At 51.6% G+C, this 16,706-nt stretch overlaps 3 protein-coding genes and 3 non-coding genes across 7 annotated transcripts; 4 read left to right on the top strand and 2 right to left on the bottom strand.

Annotated features, from left to right (window-relative positions):
• Positions 1 to 274: 274 nt before the first annotated feature.
• On the bottom strand, positions 275 to 6,409 carry Surf6 (surfeit 6). Its single transcript, XM_052726446.1, has 5 exons — positions 6,203 to 6,409; positions 3,846 to 4,049; positions 3,385 to 3,473; positions 1,814 to 2,014; positions 275 to 1,656 (listed from the first exon to the last, which is right to left on the bottom strand). The coding sequence occupies exons 1-5, from the start codon at positions 6,294 to 6,296 to the stop codon at positions 1,177 to 1,179; spliced, it is 1,068 nt and encodes a 355-aa protein (XP_052582406.1). The 5' UTR covers positions 6,297 to 6,409; the 3' UTR covers positions 275 to 1,176.
• A 1,503-nt stretch (positions 6,410 to 7,912) lies between these two features.
• Positions 7,913 to 13,332, bottom strand: Med22 (mediator complex subunit 22). Of its 2 annotated transcripts, XM_052726456.1 has the most exons (5): positions 13,227 to 13,332; positions 12,912 to 13,070; positions 11,584 to 11,664; positions 10,699 to 10,907; positions 7,913 to 8,621 (listed from the first exon to the last, which is right to left on the bottom strand). In XM_052726456.1, exons 2-5 carry the CDS (start codon positions 13,032 to 13,034, stop codon positions 8,432 to 8,434), a joined length of 603 nt encoding a protein of 200 aa, XP_052582416.1. In that variant the 5' UTR covers positions 13,035 to 13,070; positions 13,227 to 13,332; the 3' UTR covers positions 7,913 to 8,431. The 2 variants fall into 2 exon arrangements, with proteins under 2 accessions (XP_052582416.1, XP_052582415.1); XM_052726455.1 differs by lacking the exon at positions 13,227 to 13,332 and having other exon boundaries at positions 12,912 to 13,220.
• Positions 13,333 to 13,416: 84 nt separating this feature from the next.
• Rpl7a (ribosomal protein L7a) lies at positions 13,417 to 16,660 on the top strand. Its single transcript, XM_052726452.1, has 8 exons — positions 13,417 to 13,434; positions 13,637 to 13,757; positions 14,116 to 14,265; positions 15,107 to 15,247; positions 15,617 to 15,696; positions 15,949 to 16,079; positions 16,275 to 16,344; positions 16,498 to 16,660. The coding sequence occupies exons 1-8, from the start codon at positions 13,432 to 13,434 to the stop codon at positions 16,600 to 16,602; spliced, it is 801 nt and encodes a 266-aa protein (XP_052582412.1). The 5' UTR covers positions 13,417 to 13,431; the 3' UTR covers positions 16,603 to 16,660.
• Positions 13,960 to 14,033, top strand: LOC128102736 (small nucleolar RNA SNORD24). Its single transcript, XR_008215501.1, has one exon. It is a non-coding gene; the product is annotated as a small nucleolar RNA SNORD24 (small nucleolar RNA).
• Positions 15,288 to 15,374, top strand: LOC128102728 (small nucleolar RNA SNORD36). Its single transcript, XR_008215494.1, has one exon. It is a non-coding gene; the product is annotated as a small nucleolar RNA SNORD36 (small nucleolar RNA).
• On the top strand, positions 15,808 to 15,879 carry LOC128102727 (small nucleolar RNA SNORD36). Its single transcript, XR_008215493.1, has one exon. It is a non-coding gene; the product is annotated as a small nucleolar RNA SNORD36 (small nucleolar RNA).
• Positions 16,661 to 16,706: the final 46 nt, after the last annotated feature.

Here is a 16,706-nt window from a genome sequence, read left to right as displayed (position 1 = left end):
ACACCCAACATTTACTTAATTCTGATCAGTCTGGTAATTACAAAGGTACTCCAGCCCCACCACCCCACTCCTGCACCCACACCCTCACCTAGGAGGGTGACTCTGCACCTATAGACTGTCCATTCCTCTCACCTGGCTAACAGCAGTCCTACCTCCATTCATAACCTCGCCCTAGCCAGCACCCTAGGAACCATTCTGCCCAGACTCCCTGCCACCAAAAGCACACTGACACTTATCTTACAGTTTCTATTACGGTGATAAAAACAAAATACCATGACCAAAAAAAGGTTTATTTCATGTTACATTTCCAGTAACAGTACATCGCCAAGAGAAGTCAGGGCAAGAACCTGGAGGCATGAACTAAAGCAAAAGCCACAGAAAAGTGTTGCTTACTGGTTTGCTCCCCATGGCTAGCTTGGCCTGCTTTCCTATATAACCAGGACCACCAGCCCAGAGGTGGCACTGCCCATAAAGAACTGGGCCCTAGCACATCATTCACCAGTAAAGAAAATATACCAGACTTGCCCACATGCCAATCTACTGGTTTTCTCCTCAGTTGAGGCTCCCTCTTCTCAGATAGATAACTCTAGTTTGTATTAAACTGACATAAACTAGCCAATATACCACTACATCCCAAGCCTCTGCCACCAGCTGGCCCACAGGCAGCCATGTGACCCAAGGCACATCCTATGGGCCCGGGACTTGCTTTTGTAGCTCTGGAGCTCTGGTCCAGAGACATGCCTGACTGGATCCGATTCTCTCAAGAATCCTGTGGGCTCTTATGTTGCCAGGAGCTTGTGAACACAGCAGTAGTCAAGGCTTTTTGTTCTCATGGCCACTGGAAATACAGGTGGGTAGGAAGAGGTCAGTAGGGTGCCTCACCCCAATCTCTACTCCCCTGGTTCTGGAGCCTTCAGAAACATGTGTACATACATACATACACACACACACACACGCACGCACACACACACTCACAAAACTTGTGCACAGATCCCCTTTATCCCTCCCAGGGACTGGAGGGCACGTCCTACTTAAGGATGATGCCAAAGCATCCTGTTGGCACACAACTGGAGCCCTCACTATGGCTGTGTGGTGCAAGAATGTGTAGATCTCATGCAGGAGACCCACAGTCTGTCACCTAGGTGCCCAGGGAGGAACCCGGCAGGTGCAAACCGCTCAGGAGAGGCCCGCACGCTCCAGGTCCTGTGGCAGCACCCGGCCCTTCTTGCGGGCCTTCTGCAGCCGCCGCTCGGCCCGCGCGGCCTTCTTCTTGCGCAGGTTCTGGCGCCGCTTGTCCTGCCGCTGCTGCATCTTCTCCACCACGTGCTCCGAGCGCTTCTCCCACCGGCGCTGCCGCTGCGCCTTGCGCTTCTCCTTGCGCTTCAGGGCTTCCTGCAGCAGGTGCTCATTGTCACGGATCTTCACGCCCTCCGCCTTGTACAGCAAGTTGGTCCACTTCATCTTGGCCTCCAGCTCCTGGGCCTTGCCTGCGTCCTGATCTCGCAGCTCCTCCAGCCGGCCCTGCCGCGCCTGTAGACGCTCCAGCAGCTGCCTGTAGTTCCTGCCCGTCAGTGGCGTCAGGTTCCCTTTCACCTTCTGCCGCTTCTCCTTCTTACGCTGGGCTTTGCTGGCCGGCTCATCTTCAGTCACTTCCACCTACAGGTAAAAGCACATCAATGACATGGCACACTGATCTCACCAGCGACACAGACCAATGTCTTCTGTTCCCTTAGATAGGAGTCACCAGCATGCACCTACACCATCAGCAAGATGCAAAGTTGGGCCAAAGGCACCCAGCCCAGACAACCCCCACCTTATTAAAGATCAGCCCCGACTCCTGCGGCTCCTTGCAGGCCACTTCTGGGGGTGCCTCGGCTGGCTCCTCCTTTTTCTCAGCCTTTGCAGCCTTCTCCTTTGCTCGAAGCTCTTTCCGCTTCCTCTTCTTCCGTTCCCTCTCCTGCTTCCTCCGCTGTCTTTTCTCTAGAGTGGCAGCTGACAGCTCCTTGGTGTTGCCCTGGGGGTAAAAGAGAAAAGGTGGGGGTTCATTCACTAGGGTTTTTTCAATCTCGAAGTCCTCTGTCTGGCATATGGCTGAGATGAGAGGAAATCCTCATGCAGGCCACAAATCCATGGCGTCCATGTTTCACCAGTATATAACCTGTTACCCAGATGCGAATAGCACCAGTGTGGTGAGGAACCCCTAGAAAGGATCATGGCTCCAGTTCCCAGGCCCCCTCAGCATGCCAGAGCACCTCATCTTGCGTGTGGTCATTCACTGTCCTAGAATTCAGAACTTAGGTTGGGTTTCTAGGATAGAGTGCCTGTCCTAACCACTGGATATTCTGCTCATGACAGACACAGGCTGAGTGCTCTCTGTATCCCTTCCTGCGATAGCCAGAGAGAGCACTGTGTATGTGACCAACTCAGGCCTGTGCTGCAGGATAGAGGGCCTTGAGCCTTGATCCCCTTAGGAACCTGGAGTCAGTCAGTAGCATATATTGGGAGAGTAAGAAGTTAAAACTCAAGAACAGAGCCTTAGAAATCGGAGTGCAGGAGGGTGGCCAGCACCATGCAGCACTAAGTCAGAGCTAGTCAGGTCACCTCACTTCTGGACACTGACCTTTAGAGGGACAATTCAGGTTATACTCTACCCATGTGGCATCAGTGGAGGCAGTTCCCCAAAGGAAGGAGGTCATGCTTCTCTGAGGGACACAGAGCATTGAGGAGGCAGATGACTCTGGGGACTGAGGTACTACAAGAAAGGAACTATACCTGCTACCTCAACCAAGAGGTGCCCTGTTGTGGAATATCAGTTAAAGACATCTGTTTATGCTGTGGAATATTTGTTTAATGATACAAAGATGTGTTGCATTCTTTTATGTTGCATTTGTTTAACTCTGTAAAGCTGCGTTACTTTGCCTGTCTAAAACACCTGATTGGTCTAATAAGGAGTTGAATGGCCAATAACAAGGCAGGAGAGAGGAACATGCAGGTCTGGCATGCAGATAGAATAAACAGGAAGAGAAGAGGGGGAGCAAGAAGAGGAGAACACCAGGGGCCAGCCACCCAACCATACAACCAGACGCAGAGTAAGGAGAGGTACATAGAACAGAGAAAAGTAAAAGCCCAGAGGCAAAAGGTAGATGGGATAATTTAAGCTAAAAAAAAAAAAAAGCTGGCTAGAAACAAGCCAAGCTAAGGCCAGGCATTCCTAAGTAAGAATAAGTCTCTGAATATTTAATTGGGAACTGAGTGGTGGGCCCCCAAAGAAAAAGAGTAAAACAAAAAACGAACTACACCGCTCCACACCCCACGCTGGCACAGAAATGGGGAGGGAAAACTCTACAAGTCTGCTCCAGGTGCTCAGGAAGACTCCCCATTTACCTGGCCCCGGGCCAGCTGGATCTTCTCATGCAGCCGCTGTCGCAGGACATCCAGTGCAAAGACAGAATCAGGTGCTGTGACTTGACTATCTGCAGGGAAGGAGACTAGGCTGGAAGAGGAGCTTCCCCACCACCATTCCTCCCTCCCTTCCTTCCCCAGTGCCACTTGTGGATTTACAGGCCACCAGTAAGTTCCAACCCAGCTCCTTTAGACAGGTAACAACTGCATCATGAGGTTGGTCACTATGACATTAGAAAAACAGTGTCTGTTATCACCTTGTCACCTGGCTGTCATGTGGCACTGGACCATCATGCACTCTGTCTTCTATTCTGCTCCTATGATCTCCCTCACTGGAAAGTCTTGTATCATTACCATAAACCTGTTGGTACTTTTGAGCAGTGGGGACGTTTGCCTCTAGGTCCCATCCCAGCTCTGACCATGCATGTTTTGGAGCCCCTCACCTTCAGGAGACTCCAGGGAGCTGGACTTCTTCTCTTGTTTGGATACTGTTGGTTTCTTAGCCCTAGAAGAGGTGGGAGCCGTCTTCCCTACGGGCTTAGTCTTGTGTTCTGTAGCTTTCTGTCCCTGCTCCTGAGATTTCTTTTGTGTTTTCTTCCTTTTCTTTTTCGGGGGCCCGGCAGCTTCCAAGCGTTTTGTTCTGCCAGCTGAAATGCAAAACAAGCTGAATCCCTTCTCTCTCACCAATTCAGCAAAGAAAGATCCTGCAAAGGCACTGATCCCAGTGATCCAAAGATCCAGGTGGCTAAGTCACTGCCACCTGTCCAGAGCTTAGTGCCACCAACTGCCTGGGCAGCAGGTGGCCACACATCAGTAATCCCAGCATTTGGAAGCTAAGGCACTAAGACTGCTGAGAGTTTGAGGCCAGGCTGGGCTACACAGCGAGACCTTGTCTCAAAAAACAAAAATAAACTAACAATTTTTTAAGAAATCTAAACTACACTCACACACCTGACCCAGCAGGTATGTGTATGAGGAATAGACCACAAAGCCAGGTTTCAGGTTGGTCATTACCACATTATCTAAATAGAAACACCTACTTCCAGGAACAAATGTTCCTGCTACGTAGGACACTTTCTCCTTACTACCCCAAACTGAACACTTGGCTCATGTACAGCAATTTCCTCCTGGATAAAACCTTCCATCTTGGGGGGAAGCTCCTTCAGCTCAGGAACTAAACACCAAGCTTCAGGAAGTCCTGGACCTGACCAGATTCACTAGCCCCTTCTTCCACATGGAACAGACACTCTCCAACCTGTTGAGCTGCCTACAAGTAGTGCAGTGCACTCCAGGTTTCTAGCTTTTGAGAGCCATCACCCATGCTGGGGTGGGCTTTGGTGATACAGTAGTATTCATACTTTTGGCCTGTCATTGCTGTGTCTGCAAAGACCGAAGGACTCATTAGAATTGCAGTGGTGTAGAAAGGCTGGAATGTTGCAGGTCCAGAGGACAATTACCTTATCTCAAGTTAGCTTTAGTCCCATGAATAATCCATTTCTTGCCCACCTCTATATCTGTGACTAATAGATTAAAAACCTTTTTGAATCTATTAACTCAGCAGATCAACCTAAAAGTTAAGAATGTCATCAGCACCAGGCATGGTGGTACACGCCTTTAATCCCAGCACTTCTGGAGATGGAGGCAGAGGCAGGCAGATCTCTGAGTCAAGGACAGCCTGGCCTACAGAGTTCTAGGACAGACAAAGCTATACAGAGAAACCCTGTCTCAAAAAACAAAAACAAAAATGTCATCAATACGTGGGCCTAGAAAAGCTTCCCACATCTTGCTATAACTACCTGATGTATACACCAATGTATTTTAAACTTGCCTTGGCTTTCTTTGTTCTGAAACTGCTTCAAGAACATTTTGTGTTGGAAAGTGGAATTTGGGGTAACCAAAATCTGTGTTCACAGGCCACGGTCATTCAAAATGGGCTCCAGAATAAGGTGAGGGCTGTGAATTTCTGGAATTCACAGTGATCTGCCTTGCCTCTGCTTGCCAAGCATTGGTATTAAAGGCATGTGGACCATGATTGTCACTGCCCCCGCCCCAAAAGACTCATTCACTCATTCATTCATTTTATGAGTGTTGTAAGTATGTATGTCTGTGTATCATAACCATGTCTGTTGCCGTTGGAGGACAGAAGAGAATATAAGATCCCCTGGAACTGGAGTTAAGCGACTGTTGTAAGCTGCCACATAGATGCTGGGAACCGAATATGGGTTCTATACAAAAGTAACAAGTGCTCTTAACTGCTGAGCCATCTCTCCAGTTCTTTTGACTTTTCGGGAGGGTTTCCTGAAGTTGCCCATGCAAAGGTGAACTTATCAATGTATATAGCCCAGACAGGCCTGCGGGCCTTTACCCTCCGAGGGCCTCAGACTCAGCCTCCCCACGAACCAGGCCCAGCGGCAAAGAACTCTTTATGATGAAAGATTTACTTTCACTTCTAACGATGAGGAAATGTTAGCATTTTAAACTAAACGTCCAAGAATGGAGTGTACGTACTCTCAACGCATGAAACACATACGGACAAGAACTGAAAGACACCACCAGCCAGTGAGAAAACTCGACGACCTCTTCATACTTTACTAGCGAGCACGTTTTTCGTTCCGTTCGAGTCTGGTAGTCCCCTAACCACCTTCCCCTCCATCAGGGCCCAGCGCCCTCAGGAGCCGTAGCTGTCCCAGCGAGTACCGGCTCACTCTTGTATCACGCGTGGAGGGTTGGATCCAACCTAGGACAGCGGGCCCGTGCGACGGCATCCACTCCCAAAGGCTGCTCGGGTAGGCTGCCTTACCCCACTCGCTCCTCCGCCGCTCGGGGCCAGGCTGTGCGCAGATCTTCTTGGCCAAGTCCTGCAGATAGGTATCCTTGGCTTGCAAAGAGGCCATGGCTGGAGACCAGGGCTGACGCCACGCTCGGCGGGTCCCACGGCTCTATGGCCCACCGGAAGCACCATGCATGCAGGCACTGACAGCCGAGCGTTCGATTGCCGAGCCTGACCACGCCGGAAGTGCCGTGTGCGCAGGCGCCGCCAGGCCAACGCTCGCTATTAGCTCAGGAGCACCGGAAGCCACCACCCAAGTATTTGTCTCAGTCCAAACCACAGTGTACGCAGCCGCGGCCCACTCAGAGCTCGATTAGCCAGGCCTGAGGGGCCGGCTAGTCTTTAACCTGGAGGCGTTTCTCTGAAAGAAGTAACCTGTAACATGAGATCGCACCGGTTCGGCCAAGCGTCGGGACTTCAGTCCCTCCCTCTCCGCCGGGCAAAACGGAAGCCATTCTGGCTCCTTCCCTATCATCGGCCTGAAGCCCAGAATCCGACCCAGCACCCCACAGCCACTCACAGCAAAACACAAACAGGTATAAAAAAAATGTGGGGGGACAACCGGAGACATGAGTATGGCGTGGATCCTAGATTACATGCAGGCATCTCAGTTGTTTCGATGGCACTGGGCCTTTAGGGGTGAAAAACCCCTTGCAGGCTTGCAGATGGCATTGAAATGGCCTATATATGAGGAAATGGAGGGAAAAGCGAGTCCCTAGTAGGGCCTGAATAGGCCTTGCTATACACATGGCTACATAGAGCTTTTTGTGTGGGTCTCAGTCACTCACAAGTTAATGCTCGTGGAAAAAAAAAAAAAAAAAAAAAAAAAAGGTGATACTGAAGTTACATCACTGTTGACTCTGAGTTTCTAGAAAACTGAATCCCTGTCCGTCTCTCTGGGAGCAGTGCCCCCAACAGCACAAGTTGGAGAAAGGCAATTTTTGCTTTTAAATGTGAAGGACAGAATTGACCAGACAGAATAAAACACAATGTCTTTCATTAAGATTTTTGGAAACCCTTCCAAACCGTTGCTTCTAGTGTTCCCCCAAACTCCTCCACTCTGTGACTAAGCTTTCTCCGTGACACTTACGAGCTCTTCCAGCAGTTAACATTGCAGACATCACTCTGATGGAAAACTCCCTCATGGGGGCAGTGACTTGCCCCTAGCTACCCACTTGTGTGCTACTTTCTGTTTGGCTATGTAGGTGCTGGGCCACCTGGTGACCAGCCCATGTTCCTCATGGCTGACTACTTTCATGAATGAAACTTGCTCACCATAGTTATGAGTGACAGGCTGAAGGCCAGTATCATGATTTCTGCATGTCAGTGATGAGCCTGGTACAGGGAGGCAATGGGGTCTGAGTTCCTAGTTGTTTCTGTCACGTAATTTCTCAGCCTGTGGCTCTAGATACACCCCTTCCAAGCCCATGCCCACTCCAAGATGCAGACATGACAGTGCTAAGTTGGGGTGGCAGAAATAGGTGGCACCAGAAGTACAGGTGCTTCAGTCTTTTATCTTGAAGTAATGGCAGATCTTTCATTCATTTACCAAAATGTCAAGGACCTGGTAGATGCTAGTGGGAGAGGGTCACCCGGGAGCCCAAGGCTATACGAGGAGGAGGGGCTATTGCTCAAGGAACCCAAGGGCAATCTTGGACTGATCAGAAAAGAAAGATGAACAACACAAAAAAGGAATGTTTTATTCAACAGTTTTATCACAAAAGTAGCAGAATGAAAATGGTGGCAGAACCCAGGAAGATGCCCTGGCTAGCTGCCTCTCAGTCTTGCTAGGACTATCAGATATGGCACAGACAATTGTGCTCCAGGCACCAGGCAGTGGACAGGGCTCTCTACACAGGAGCCTGAGCCAAGGATGGGTGGCTGGGCTTGGCTAAGGTCCACTGAGCACCTCCCAATTCTAAACAACAAGCTGAGGCTGTCTTTCTATCACCAGCCACCCTCCCTACTCAAGAGTCCTCAATGGGACAAACTTTCCATCTGGCAGTCAGGAAGGTAGCCACTAGAGATGAAGAGCCACCTGCCTGTAAGTAACTGAACGTCATTCCCAACTATCACAGGGAAGTGGCCCTGGCCTGGCCACGTTCCTGAGTCCCCAAGTGGGAGCTGAGACTGACAGGAGTTCCTTTCTGATAACTAGGGCCCTGGGGAGGGCTGCCCTGAGAGGGTACCCCAAGAGGCTCAGGTGTGTTCTGTGGGGCCAGAGCCACTACCATGGGAGTGGGCAGGGGCTGCAGACTGCAGGGGACCAGCACCAGTCTCCGGGGATGCCAGAAGAGGGGCAGAGAGGCCATCAGCAGAATCTGTGTCGAGGTCCAGCCTCCAGTAAGCTTCACATAGAGGTAGGTCATTAGCTTCGCAGAGACTTGAGCTTTGCCACCACAAGAAACCCCCAGGAGTGACAGGAGCAGGCAGAGGAAAGCCAGGGAGGGGAAAGCAAGACAGACGCAGAGTTAAGAAATGAACATCACCTGACTGCCTCCCCTTCCTCTCCTGTACTGGCCCCTCGGCTACCAGTTCTAGCCACCCTTGCAGCCAAAGAAAGGCCATGTGACCTAGGCAAGCTCTCCCCACGGGCCACATGTCCTTCCTGACACTCGGGACTCCCCTTGTCCCTGTGGGTCTCCTCCCATCCTGACCGCCCACCCTTTACCAGCAGGGTAGTGGTAAGACTTTACAAAGATCATGGTGGCTGAGACCTGTGTCTGTCCCTATCAGGGAATTGGCCTAACTATACAAAGTCAGTAACAGAGGTCCAGGCATTTCTCTACACACCACTGCTCCAGCCCTATAGCTTCATGCACTCCATTTCCTCATGTTATACAGGGAAGACCAGAGGTGGGAAGAGAGAAGGATTAACCTCAGCGGTCATGGCAGTGGTTACCTGGAACACATCTGTTTCCACAGCTGTCTAATATGCACAAGGCCCTGGCCCCATACCTGCCCCCAGCAGTCCCTCTCAGAACTACCCAGAAGAGTAGTATCCCCAGAAGAGTGGAGGGGAGGCAAAGCCAGAATTAGCAAGCAGTGAGTATATAGGCAGGAGTAGCTGTACAAAGGTGAAGCTAGGCAGCTGCTGGTGGTGTGGGCATGAAGCTGATAGGGGCAGATGAAACCCACTGGCCTCTCTGCACAGAAGAGCACTGACATTTAAGGTAATTCATAGGCAGAGGGGCAGATGCTTTACCATGAGGAATATGGAAAAGGTGACTGCCCAGAGGGGACACAGGTTGTCCCAGAAACCCATGCAGGTGACACAGAGAAACTGAGGCTTTGGAAACCTGATACTCTGGGTTTCTGTCTTAAGCAATTTCATCCCCAGGGTTTCTCTATCAACCCCTGTAGCAGGGCTGAGTCACTGTCCCATGACTGATCCACCTAGGAGCCCTTGAAGCGGTAAATGTCCAAAGGGTAGTGACAGGAAGATGTGAAGGAATTCATCCTGGGTGAGTGGAAAGCTCTGCCTTTTGGGGATAGAGGATATGGTCCCCTTTGTTTGCTAAGCTGATCAATACTGGGACCAAGGATAGCCCCAGAACTCTCTGGAAAACTTTAGAACTGCTCCAGCTGGGCAGTGACACTGAGTCTAGGATGGGGAAAGCAAGCCCTAGACCACATACCACCCAGTCATGGACACCTGTGGCTCCTGCTGCAGCCTCTGGGCAGCAGGAGCAGCACATCTACCACGAGGGGAGAACAGGTTTGCCTGGGAGTAGGTGCTGCTGGACGGAACCTAATACCAAGCTAAGGGGGTCTGAGCAAGGCCGCCATTCTCTAGCCTCAGCTTCCCGAATATTTCATATTGTACCCTTAATTTCTCAAGGCCTCTCTGGTTAGGAAAGTATCAGGTTTCAAGTGGCCCTGAAGAGGACTAGGTGACAGATCCTACCTACTGCTATCCTCTGGGGCAAGCAAAGGTCTGATACCAGGAGGCTCCAGGACCACGAGGACATCCAAGTATCTCAAAGCCAGTTCTCAAAGCCACCGTGCTTGAGCTCCTTCCCCAGTCCCAGTGTTCACCATCTCTACACTGTGGAGTCTGATGATACCCACATAGAACTGAATCTCTGGGCAAGCAGTAGGCAGTGGTGTCCCAGAGGCCTCAAGAGGCCAATCCAGCCTGGGCTGAAATGTCTAGACAGAGATTTACAGCAGTAAAGCAGAGACTGCACTGCCCAGGAGGGCTTCCTTGCCCCCTGGGGGGTGCCCTTCTCTGGCCTCAGCCGCTGACACCAAGTCCTGTGATTTTTCACCCCACTTCATTGAGGGGAGGCCTGGGCACCAGCTGGTGGCTGGCTGTGACTGTCTGTCCATCAAATGCTCTAGTCAGGGGTTTTGCTGCCAAGGAGGGCTGGAAAAACACAAAGCCCTTGAAGGCCCTTGAAGGCCCTAGTTGGCCTGGGCAGGCAGCAGGTACCACCTGCATGCGAGTCCAGCCCTATTTGTACCTGGACGAGTAGTATTCCTCCTCCAGCTCATACAGGTCGATGGAGACCTCGTCCCGCAGGGTGATGAGCTTGCGATCACACTCTTCCTGCAGGGCGCGCAGCTGCTGGTTTCGCTGGTCAATGGCTTCGTTCACAGATGGGAAGTCATTGAGGATCAGGAACTGCTTGAGATCAGATACCAGCTTCATCAGTGACTCGCCAGCTCGGACCTGCCACCATCATAATCAGGATATGAGAGGAGGCGGAGACGGTGACCCTGCTCTGTGTAACGGGTGCTGGGTCAACAGTGGGTTCTCTGGAAATCTCAACTTCATGGTCCACAAAGAAAAGTACTAGCCTGCACAAAGCCATCTGTGCGGACAGGGAAGTAACTGGGAAGGCACAATCAGAACCCACCCCGACCACAGGTGGAATAAGTTTGCTTACTTCAAGGAGCTTTTTCCCTCCCCAACCAACCACTGACACCATGTATACATCCTGTGCACTCATTCAAAGCCAACAGAAGACTATGCCCTGGGTTTCCTCCTGCAAGGATTCACTGGGGTCTTTGCCCCACACATTGTCATTTGCTGGTACCCACTGCACAGACACTGGCCTACTGGGCTTTCCCTGTAAGATCAAGAGGGGCTCACATTTTACATATGACAAAAGGCCGTTTGCCTTTCCATTTACAACCAGCCTTGGGGAACCTTCATGTCAGCAAGAAGGGCTGCCTTCCTCCTGACTACTACTGTCTATTGCCACCCCCTCTAACCCCCCTCCCGCCAGTGACCACTAGGGGCAGTTTCCTAAAATGTGCTCTGCCCCACCCCACTGTTCTCTCGTTTGCTGCTCTGGACTCCATCCACAACCCTTAGAGGGGTGTTTTCCACCCTTGCCACTCACGATGTTGGCAGCTCGCACGTGCATCTCGTAATTGTCCTGTTCACCCTGAGTAGCCCGCGACACCTGTGTCTCGTCCTCAATCTGGGGACAAATAAGAAAGCCTAGAATCAGCCCAGGCAGCCACCTGGCTTAGCCTGGCTCACAGGAACCCAACAACTAACAGCTACCACCCCACCCTGAGTGCCATCACCACAGCCTGCCTGCTTATCAGGCCTTCCTGCACACCCCGCACTCTACCTCCTATCTAGACAGCTGGCAATGTCCACTCCAACCCCCTCTTGTTCTGTGGGTGACAAGAGGTGACTTCATCACATCAAAAGGACACTGCCAAGTCTTTTTGAGAAAGTTTACACAAAATAAGATGCTCAATAAAGGAGTAAAAGGACAAGTTTTTGTTTTGTTTTTCGAGACAGGGTTTCTCTGTGTAGTTTTGATGCCTGTCCTGGAACTCGCTCTGTAGACCAGGCTGGCCTCGAACTCACAGAGATCCGCCTGGCTCTGCCTCCCGAGTGCTGGGATTAAAGGCGTGTGCTACCACTGCCCGGCATAAGACAAGATTTTTTCATCTTTGTTTTTAAGGCAGGGTCTCATGTAACCCAGGCTGCCCTGAACTTCTGATCCTACCTCCACTTCCTAAAACCTGACATTAAAGAGCTGTGCCAACATCTAGTTTATTCAGTGCTAGGGACCAAACACAGGGCTTTGTAACTGCTAGGCAAGCACTTCACAATTTCAACATCCCCAGCCAGAAAGTACCTTTTCAAGTGACCCCTCCTGGGCAGGCACCGTATTGAGCAGCTAACTAAGGAGGGCTTCCTCACAAAAGCCTGAACTGCTGTTCTCAGCTTACAGATGGACCAGCCAGAAACTGACAGATCTCAGCGGTCTTGAGGCATCTCAGAAATAATTAGAGCAGCAGTTCTCAACATGGCGATTCATAACAGTAGCAAAATTCGTTATGAAGTGGCAACGAAAATTAATGTATGGTTGGGGGTCATCACAACATGAGGACCAAACTCATCGGTCATCACAACGATCTACGGCATGGGGGACACTCAGCCCAGGTGCCCACTGCCCAGTAACTAAAGTAGAGCCCTGGCAGTTTCGTCCAGAGTCCTCTACTCTGCTCTACCCACGATTGTCATTATGTGGCTTTTCTATTTACCTGCTGACCTTTACTTCTGACACCTCGTTGCTCCCACTCGCACCAGACTTGATCACATTCCCTTTGCATCCCCACCCCTGCAGCAGAATCTAGACATGTACCCAGACATCAGGGAAAACCAGTTCCTGCCTTCTCGTATGGCCTCGGAACAGCGTCCACGCACCTTGGCGGTCTTGATGATCTCGGTGAAGTTGTCCATGATGGACTTGATGTCGTCTTTGAGCCGCTTGTTGTAAGACTGCAGGAGCGTCTCCTTGCTCTGGGGCAGGGCTCTCTGCTGGGCCATGACAGACCCTGGGTGAGAGCCCCAGTCTGGTCTGACCTGGGGGGTGGTAGGGAGGGCTTTCACTACATCAGCTCCCTCCGCGAACACAGGCCCGCAGCGGGCCCTCCCCACGCAGGCGCACAGCACCCACCCACTCCTGCGCGCGGTTTTTGCTCCCTACTACCGCCCGCCGCCACTCGGGACCCGCGGTACCTTGCCCGGTCCTGCCGCCCTCAGCGAAGGCGCAGCCGCGACTCCGCACGCCCCCGCCCAGGCCCCGCCCACGCCGACCGAGTGCCCAGTGAGTCCGTCGCTTTAAATCCGAAATCCCGCGCAGGCGCCGGCTCTCGCGATCTCCGCGACTGCTTACATATTACCCACAATTCCCTTTTCTTTCTCTCTCCTCCAGCCGAGCAAGATGGTGAGTGATCGCGGTCCTTCGCGTCATCCGCCTCCATCCGCCACCCGCCGCCGTCTCGCGGGGTCTGCGGACTCCCTTGGCGCTTCGGGGCCCTGCGCTGAAAGGGAGCGGCAGCGAGCGGCGCGCCGGGAGCGACCCTGCTGTCCGATGGGACGGCGACGGCGGGAGACACAGCCTCACGGGGTTTCTCTCTCCTGTCCAGCCCAAGGGAAAGAAGGCCAAGGGGAAGAAGGTGGCCCCGGCCCCCGCCGTCGTGAAGAAACAGGAGGCCAAAAAGGTGGTGAATCCTTTGTTTGAGAAAAGGCCTAAGAACTTCGGCATTGGTAAGTGGGATCGAAGCGCTTTCCCGACGGCAAGGCGGTGGTTCCAGGGGACTTGGGGTGGGGATGGTCTCCGTCCCTTAACAGACGCGGACGGTGGCCTTCGAGGGCCGCCCTGGCTTGGAGATAGCTACTGCGGGTACTTGGGCTGCTGTGCCAGCTTGCTGGCAGGCCGTGGCTTTCTGTTAGAAGGGGGTGTGTTGTGTGCAGATGATGTAAAAGAATATTTGCTATCGGAAAAATGGTGATGACATTTGAACCACCAAGATCGCTGATGCACCAACGCCCTCCTAAGTGCCCAGAAGCCGGCTGGCAGCACAGCGGTGACTCCTCATTCGTAGTGTCACCCTTCACTTCCCAGGGCAGGACATCCAGCCCAAAAGAGACCTCACACGCTTCGTCAAATGGCCCCGCTACATTCGGCTGCAGCGGCAAAGAGCCATCCTCTACAAGCGGCTCAAAGTCCCTCCTGCCATTAACCAGTTCACGCAGGCCCTGGACCGGCAAACGGGTGAGGTGCTGTCGGGCCCAGTTTCGTGTTTCCAGGGCATGAGATGGGGCCTGAGTTTGTCCTTTGTAGTGTGTGTCATCACATTAAAACACTGGTGGTGCAGGGAGGTGGTTTCAGAAGGAAAAGAAGGGGTACTGAGCAAGTGTGAGAGCTGAGGATTCTCAGTGTCCATATATGTGGCAGGGGAGGGATTGAAAGGGGTCCCTAGTCACTACCTGAAACAGCCAGCAAACTTAACGTATTAGTAAGGTGAGGAGGCATATGAGGAAGATGCCCAACGTTGACCCCTGGCATTCTTACCTGCACATACCACACAAGGGTAGGTTTGGGGAGGGGGCTGTGGAGATGGTCTCTATGTTGTTCTGGGCTCCTTATGTAGACCCAGGCAGGCTTTGAACTCTAAATCCTGCTTCCCAAGTGCTGGGATTAAAGGCATGTGCCACAAGGATGGTTTTTGGTTTCAGCTTTTTAAAAATTTGTTTCGCCCGGTGGCAGTGGTGCACACCTTTAATCCCAGCACTCAGGAGGCAGAGGCAGGCAGATCTCGGTGAGTTCAAGGCCAGCCTGGTCCACAGAGTGAGTTCCAGGACAGGCTCCAAAACTACACAGAGAAACCCTGTCTCGACAAACAAACAAAAAGATTGTTTTAGTGTGTGTATGCCACAGCTGTACAAGGGTTCAGAGACCCTCCACATAGGCCTGTAATGCCTTTCAAGTGACAACAGTTAGAATTCAGCCTGAGCCTGAGATTGCTTGCCAAGTAACTACAGTACTCAAGAAGCTACATAGCAAATCTAAAAAAAATTCAAGCCTAGAGTTAACTGAAGAATCATTTTCCCAGCTACCCAGCTGCTCAAGCTTGCTCACAAGTACAGGCCAGAGACAAAGCAGGAGAAGAAGCAAAGGCTGCTGGCCCGTGCTGAGAAGAAAGCCGCTGGCAAAGGGGACGTCCCAACTAAGAGACCACCTGTCCTCCGAGCGGGTAGGTGACCCCTGGGAAAGGAAGGGTGGTAGGGCAGGCTGTGCAATGATGTGTGAATTTCTTCTGAAATCATTTCACCTGAAATCACTGTGAAGAGTGAGATCGAGCTTTTTAACCCTGAGTCACAGCTTGGTGGAACTGCTTTTTTTTTTTTTTTTTTGGTTTTTTGAGACAGGGTTTCTCTGTGTAGCTTTGCGCCTCTCCTGGAACTCACTTGGTAGTCCAGGCTGGCCTCGAACTCACAGAGATCCGCCTGGCTCTGCCTCCCGAGTGCTGGGATTAAAGGCGTGCGCCACCACCGCCCGGCTGGAACTGCTTTTTATGTGACTGTAGCAGCCCAAGCACTCAGGCAGTGGTTGTGTGTTCCAGGGGTCAATACAGTCACCACCTTGGTGGAGAACAAGAAGGCTCAGCTGGTGGTGATTGCCCACGATGTAGACCCCATTGAGGTAGGTCTGGTGGTTTTTACCATCAAGTGCAGAACCAGGGTCCTGTGTTGCCTCTGGAAGGGTGGAGTCAGTTTGATGAGTTGGAGGAAAAGGGATCAGTTTGTGTGGCTCTTGCAATGATGTGAATCTTTAACTGAAGTAGCTTTGATGTACAGTTACATGAGCTTTTTAACCCTGAGCATTTGCCACAAAGAAGCAGTGTAGCTCCTGCTTCTTGTGCTCCAAATGCCTACAGCTTGTGCTTGCTTCTAGCTGGTGGTCTTCCTGCCTGCCCTGTGTCGTAAGATGGGGGTCCCCTACTGCATCATCAAGGGAAAGGCCAGGCTGGGGCGGCTGGTCCACAGGAAGACATGCACCACTGTTGCCTTCACACAGGTTAACTCGTGAGTATTCATGCTTATCCCTAAGCTTCCCTTAACTCTCCCAGGTTTGGGAACCATTTGCCAATGATGGCTAAGAATTTCTTCACCTGAATCAGCTGTGTGGTCATACTGTGTCTGAGGCAAAAATAAAAGCTTATAGGAAAAATTACTCCTGTTTCCCAAAGAGTAACAAGGCCTTTCCCCTTTCCTTGCCAGGGAAGACAAGGGTGCTCTGGCTAAGCTGGTGGAAGCTATTAGGACCAATTACAACGACAGATATGATGAGGTAAGCAGCTCTAGAACATGGGTTGGTTAGTGCTTGAAGCAGTTGGATTCGAGTACCCACTTGGAACCATTGAATATAGGATGTTAGCTGATGCATGCATTAGAGAGAGGGTAGGGTGTCAGGCCAAACTGACTGCTGTTTCTGTCATTTCAGATCCGCCGCCACTGGGGAGGCAACGTCCTGGGTCCTAAATCTGTGGCTCGGATTGCCAAGCTGGAAAAGGCAAAGGCCAAAGAACTCGCCACTAAATTGGGTTAAATGTACACTGCTAAGTTTTCTGTACATAAATATAATTACAAACTTATCTTCCATCTAATGGTCTTTGGTTATTTGGGTTAGTATGCTTAAATTGGTGGTGTCCC

This window comes from Peromyscus californicus, unplaced genomic scaffold (genome assembly GCF_007827085.1).
Source record: "Peromyscus californicus insignis strain IS unplaced genomic scaffold, ASM782708v3 Scaffold_7__1_contigs__length_154581171, whole genome shotgun sequence".
Lineage (NCBI taxonomy): Eukaryota > Metazoa > Chordata > Mammalia > Rodentia > Cricetidae > Peromyscus > Peromyscus californicus.
This window is presented reverse-complemented; position numbering and strand designations above follow the sequence as displayed.